Source organism: Habropoda laboriosa, unplaced genomic scaffold (genome assembly GCF_001263275.1).
Source record: "Habropoda laboriosa isolate 0110345459 unplaced genomic scaffold, ASM126327v1 scaffold57, whole genome shotgun sequence".
Taxonomy (NCBI): Eukaryota; Metazoa; Arthropoda; class Insecta; order Hymenoptera; family Apidae; genus Habropoda; species Habropoda laboriosa.
The window spans coordinates 3648226-3654986 of record NW_017100229.1 but is presented as its reverse complement, the minus strand read 5'-3'; the positions used below and the strand labels follow the sequence as shown (position 1 = coordinate 3654986).

Here is a 6761-nt window from a genome sequence, read left to right as displayed (position 1 = left end):
AGAAAGACAAAAGATCCGAAAATAAGGACGAAGGACCAGCTTGGTTATTTTTTTTTCTAAATTAATATACGAAATAAGACAAAAAAGGGGGATCCTTTGAATTAATCGCGGTGGCCGTTAAGCGGCTAAACGCGCATTTTCCGGTTCTTTTACCTCATGTCCACAAGCCTCGCGTCATCCAGTCGAAAAAATGAACGGCACGTCTAGGAAATAAACTTCCTACGGCAGAAATTGAAAAAAACAAAGGATTAGGTTTCTTGTCGTACTCTGAAACGAGTTTTGTTTTTTTTAAATCGCAACTACTAAAATTAACAAATGAGAAGAGAACAAAAAATCGATCTAGCTACTACACGATACACATCGTTTTTCCCGTAACCTGTGGTACTACTACATTCTCATCGTGAATGATTACGCGCAAACGGAACAATGAAATTATCAACGATCGAAGTACATGTTCTTCTTCTTCTTCTTCTTCTTCTTCTTCTTCTTCTTCTTCTTCTTCTTCTTCCTCTGTTGATTACGTTGCTACGTTTCTTGCGCGTTTAATGTGAAAGAAAAAAGGGGGCTGGCAATGTGGAGAGGAGATGAAAAACAGAGAAGGTGAGAAAGAATCGGTAGACTCGTGAAGTACTTGTCGCTTCCAGTCGCTGAAGTCGAAGGAACGACTTGAATCGGATGGTTGCGTTTCAGGAAGTCTTAAATCTAACAAGCTTACAATACCAAAACACGCTCCACAGTTTTTTGGACGAACGAATTCAACGGCGACGTGTTTGCCCTGTTAAAAAATTTGAAAAATATCACCGTCGAAATATTCTCCTTCTCTCTTCCATTCGCGAAACGAAAGGCGACCGACTTCCCTTCCTTCGAGAAGAGAACTGTAAATTCGGGGGACACAGCCTGGTCTCGAAAGTGATCGTCATCCCTGTCAATTCTTTTAGGCGTCTTTATTATGAAAGAGGGTGGAAACTCTAGTTTCCACAACGACGTATGAAGTTGACGTGTTCGCTCAGTCACCTAGAAAAATTGGTCCTCGAGATGCCTTTGTTTTTCTCTTCCATGCACCGATAAACACCTCCTCTTCTTCTTCCTCCTTCAAAGAAAATCCTTCCTCTTGGCAACATCGACCGTTATTTCAAAGTGAAAATGAGAAAAAAACCAAAACAAAAAAAAAGCTTCCACGTTTCGATATATTCGCGACAAAATATATCTCGTATACAAGACGATCATCACTCTCACACGCCGTATTTTAACCCTCGAATCGTTGATAGATTCAAGAAGGTGAACGTGTCCGTAGGAAAAAAACGTAGAAAAATGACTCGTATCTTCGTCTCTCCTCTCTCTGGTCTCTGCTAGCTTCCAGTTTGCTACACACTGACACGCATTTACGCAAGAGAACAGAGAATACACACGTGTCGTGTGTGTGTGTGTGTGTGTGTGTCGCGCAAAGTAGCGTGAAAACCGATCTCGATGATTTAAAGAAGAATAAGGAAGAAGCGAAACCTCGCGTGATTCGAACGGCGAGGACTCGATTCGTTTCTGTTCTCAATCCCATTTCTAGCGACGATAGGGATGGTAATTGTTGGAGCTCGACGAGGATCCTGTGTAACCCCTTTGGGGTCCACCGCCACTGTAGCTGTCGTTGGTTCCTGGAGCAGCAGGAACGCTCTCTAGTCTCGAGGAGGGTCCGTATTCGGTGCCTGTTAGAAGCGTATAAAAGATACGTAGTACTGTGTGCCAGGACGCGGCCCGAGGACGCAATTTGGGAGAGGTATGGTTCACAGGAAATGACGGTTAGTAGGCGTTGGAACGATCGTTTCGGTAGATTGTCGGTAATGTTACGTGACGATTGTCGAAGAAGTTGAAATATCATTTACTTCTATGGAAAATAGAAGCGGAGTGATTTCTTTTTGGAAATTTTACTATTTTTTCTTTTGGGTACCTCTTCGATTATCGCGTGAATGGAGATCCATATAGAGCGGCACAGTAGAAGATTGTAAAAGGCCACGCTGCGATGAAGGAGAGAAATTTTAGGTCAACGGGACACGAAACGAAATTGCGGATTAAAGAAGAGAGGCGCGACACGTTAATTGAACGAATCCACACCAGCTGAAACGTCGGGTTAATTGGATTCGATCGCGTGAATGGACCTTAAAAGTATAAACGAAACGCGGCCGGTTTACCAATGAAGCGGTAAACGGGAGCGCCATGATTCGTCGTTGGAAATTTTCTACATACATTTTATAGAAGTAAGATATTTTGTAAAAAAATTGATGTATTAATATATCGTCGATATTAGCAGAATCTAAGGCTATTGTATAGTAGTAGAAGAGAAAAAAAGTATCGTGGAGAAACGAACGGATCGTGCAACAAAGAAATAAATCGTATCAAAAATCGTCTCGTAACGTGCAAGTAGGAAAAGCTTATATTACGTCCTTAAATCATCCTTAATCGTTATATACTTTCCTTATCGACTTAAAAATTAGTTAAACTGTGCTCTTCTTTCACTCTCCTCTCTCGCTCTCTCAAGTACAATTTTTTTTTCTCAAGTACAAATTTCTTTCTTTTCTTCCTCTCTCTCTCTCTCTCTCTCTCTCTCTCTCTCTCTCTCTCTCTCTCTCTCTCTCTCTCTATCACGGCCTTATACTAATGTATAAAAGTACTTAGTACTATGTATATCGACCGAGTGTCGTGGCAAGTTTCGAGACTGATAAAGGAAGTTTTCCCCGTCGATCGAGTTTGATTTGAGAAGCTGTCGCGGTCGCGCGCACGAACGCGTGCGTGTGTGTATATATATCACCCCGTTCTCGAACGCAGTTTAATGGAATTTAATCCGATTTTGTACTTGCCACACGGGAAATTGAATTATCGCTACTTTCAGATCCTGAAATATGTTACGAGTATTTTTCTTTTCTCTTCCTCTTCGAACAAACCTATTCGAAATTTCCATTGAAATTTTACACAGCTCTCAGATTGCTTCTTCTTAAATAAATCTAACACAGACTATAGACACCCCCGTCAGTTTTCCGTTCTTCCGTCAGATCCTACGCGTATAAATTAAAAAAACAAAAAAAAAAAAATGATGAAAAAAAAGCAGCAAGAAAGAATAATATCTTAGACGTTAAAAATGGTCCCGTGGGTAAAATTTCGCATATGTATATATCTTAACGACAAGTCTAAACACAGTAAAAGACCTTAAGTAATCTTAATTTTTAAAAGGACGCATGCTTTTACACACCGTCACTTGCACGTAACTTAAATACAAAATCCTTAATCGATAAATCGTCTTACGGGCTATTCTCACGAGGCATCGTCGTCCTCCTGGGGAACGACCACTATAAAAAGTGACCACTATATAAAATCAATTTTTCCCTTAATAATATATCAAAACTGGACTGGGTGAAAATTCGTATGCGTAAGGAAGTAAAGAGGATTGGATGGCCAACACACTTTCAGAAATATCGATTCGACTGTATAGTCAAAATCTCTATCGCTGCTCTTTCTTTTCTTTTTTTCTATTTCACCTCTTGTATACCATCTGTTATTTTTTTTAATTCCTCCATCACAGCGCCGCCAACCTCTCTCTTCTCTCTCTCTCTCTCTCTATTCTTCTACGTCTGCTTTTTTTTTAAATTTTTGTTAAGGGACCTAGAAACCTTGATCTGTGCGTCTATTCGGTATTTCTTAGCGCCTATAGGGATGATAATTCGTATGCTGAGTCAAGGAGAATCGTTGGGGACCTGGGGCTGCGTCTCCGTTCGGGATGAAGGTCGGGCTTCCAGTTTCGGTGTTTTTGAACTTTGGGATCGGAGTGGTGTCTGCGGGAAATAAAGGAGGAAAATTAGGTGGTGCGGGCCGCCCCGTGCACGCCGCGTTTCCCGCCAGGCGTGAATAAACGAGTCGAGAACGAAGAAGCAGGTAGTTACGCGAAGACTTCGAACGGAAACTTTTAATATTCTCACACGTCGCAGTGGTAAAAACTAGTCGGTACTTTTCTTTAACTTAAGCAATATAAGATCTATTATAGATACTACTTTTAGAGTGAGCGTACCGAAGGGGCGCGGGTTGTTTAATTTTCAAACGAAAGATTATTAAAGAATTTTTTTAAACGATTCGTAATTGATTTTTCAATAATTAAATTGAACGGGAAAAATTCGTGGCCCCTTGAGGACCGAGGAACACCAAGTCACCTCGAACCTGAGTCGGGATATCTTTCCTCGAATATTCCGATTTCGTGAAATTTCCAACAGAATGCGAAATTACACCTGTATATATTTAACCCGGTGAATACGTTTTCCGGCTCAGTTTCGAGGCGGTGTGGCGGACACGTTGGGACGCGCATAAAACACTGCACCAATGAGAGACGCTTGGTCTCGATCGTTTCCCTCAACGACGTCAACGGCGTGAAAAAAAAATAAAATAAAATAAAAGAAAGAAGGAGCAAAAAAAAAAAGAAGAAAAGAGTAACTCTTCGAAACAGTGGACCACCTCTGTAATTCCATCCTGTACCAATAAAAAACCATTTATATCCGCGGGGTAAAAAGTATTGGTTTCTCAATGAAAATCGAAGAGGAAAAACCGAAGAGGAAGCAGCAACTGAAATTTCTTTGTTTTTTTTTTTTCTTTTCTCGCACACGAACGAAACACAATCTCGAGAACGGAAATACTCGACGCGCGATTTTTTATCTTCTCTAAACGCTAATTGCAAAACAGAAGCGACAAAAAGAAAGTAGAAGGAGCTACTGTCAAGTCCGTGGTTTTTATCGACCAGTAAAAGTGGTTGTTTGAGCGAACACGGACAGCAAAGGGGTTGGCTACCCCCGAAACAATTAGGCGAAAAAAGGGAACCTCTCCTCTCTTCTACGCGCACTCGCATGCTCGCTTTTCCATTCGCACACTCCCACCCATGCAGCACGAGATATATATTTTCGCAACGTGCTTTCTCTTTTTTGCAAAAAGAAAACAAAAAAAAGGAGAGAAAAAAGAAAAAGTCGAAAAGGAACACTCGTTAATGTTGCGTACATTCCTCTTGCGCAATTATCCCGCAATGAATCTGAAGTGGGGATAAAGAATAATTGAAATGGTAACGAACGTTTATAAACTACTTGTGCAGTGTTTTAAGTCTCTCAACCAGTTGGATAGAAATAAAATATATAATACTACTTAATTGCGTAAATTAATAGTTAAAACGAAAGGAAAGAGATTTGTATGGATTTTCGATTGACAAGATTCGTTTGTATTTTTTTTCATCAATATCATTTTCTATTTAATCATCCTCATAATCTATACCAGTTATGTACTTTATGAATAATGATCCACTCTTTTTTTCTATATTAATCATTATATAATCATAATAATTATCAGCATATCAATTTATCATCTCATCATCATATCGTTTGTGTATATATATATATATCATCATCATCATCGTCGTCGTCGTCGTCATCATCATCATCATTATAATCGTTATATTAATATTATTAATATATCTTAAGTATCAATTAATCCACTAGAAACACCGTTAAGTATATTAATATATATATTTATATATATATGTGTATGTGTGTATTTGATGAATAATAATAATAATAGTAGTAATAATAATGACAATAATTAATAATAATTAATTAATAATAATCATAATTAATAATAGTAGTAGTTACAGTATAGTAGTAGTAGCAGTAGTAGTAGTAGTAGTAGTAGTAGTAGTAGTAATAGTAATAGTACAGTAGCAATAGTAGTAGTACTGTACTTTTTATGTGTCGTTTTTTTTTATTGGGAGTGAGGGGAGCGGGTAGAAGTGAAGGTTGTACATTGTAAAAGGGTGTTGAATCGTATGAGAAATAAAAGCAGAAATCACCGATTCATCAATTGAAGTAACTGCCCTCCCAAAATTCACATCTTCCTTCCTCTCGCACTTTTACGTCGCGATTTAACCCTTTTTCTCTCATCTCCCTTTTCTCGTTCTACTCCCGACAGATTCTTTAAAAAAAGAAAATGCAATCAACTGCAAAATTTGGAGTTTTCGCAGTTTTTTCCCCCCCCTTTACCTCGATGAAAATATATTCATGCACACACGCACACTCTGATCTTCTATGTTCCGCTCCCCTAACATTAACCCAGCCACCCTGTCGATCATGTACTTCTTTCTTACTCGATTCCTGGTTTCATATCTCTGTCCTTTGATTCCTTTCCCCTTTTTCTCTGTGGCAAATCACACAAGTGGCAAGGGACGTTGTTACTTTATTTTGTCAGCTCTGCAACACGTGTGTGACTCAGGTGCTTCGGTTAACAATACGTAACTATTACACCTACAGATTGTCCCCCTAATCGATCCAAGGACCCACACGCGACGACATTCGACCCTTTTCCTTCGCCAATCACTCCCTCCGCGCTTATCAGATAAGCTAATGTCGCTAAAATTAGATAACGATCGTTAGTTCACTACTAAACTAACTCCTTAAACTTTTCCTCTAGTCTCTCTGTCCCTTTCTCCTTTGTTTTCCCTCGCTCACCGTGTGTGTCGCGTTTATGTGTGAAACATCGTCATAGAACGAAATTTACAGATTAAATGCCAATTTTTTGTAAATCACCAGATAATGGACCAGAAAAATTATGTATTAATAATTTAAAAAAAAACGATTTCGGTAGGAGGAAATTAGAATCATTTTCAACTGTGTCACTTCTACTCAACTTGGTCTGTGATCTAGCTCGTAAAATTTTCGCAGTACTCGATCGATCATTGAGAAAAAGAACTTTTAAAT

General features: G+C 39.1%; 1 protein-coding gene across 3 annotated transcripts in view; it reads right to left on the bottom strand.

Moving 5' to 3' along the window:
* Positions 1 to 61: 61 nt before the first annotated feature.
* Positions 62 to 6761, bottom strand: part of LOC108571417 (heterogeneous nuclear ribonucleoprotein 27C) — a 33313-nt gene continuing 26613 nt past the window's right edge. Inside the window, exon 7 of one of the 3 annotated variants that reach the window (XM_017933448.1) lies at positions 62 to 219. In XM_017933448.1, coding sequence (XP_017788937.1) covers positions 155 to 219 — 65 coding nt within the window. In that variant the 3' untranslated portion in view covers positions 62 to 154. Of the gene's footprint in view, positions 220 to 1429; positions 1698 to 3620; positions 3816 to 6761 lie in introns of those variants that run through there. The other 2 variants (XM_017933446.1, XM_017933447.1) reach the window with 2 other exon arrangements.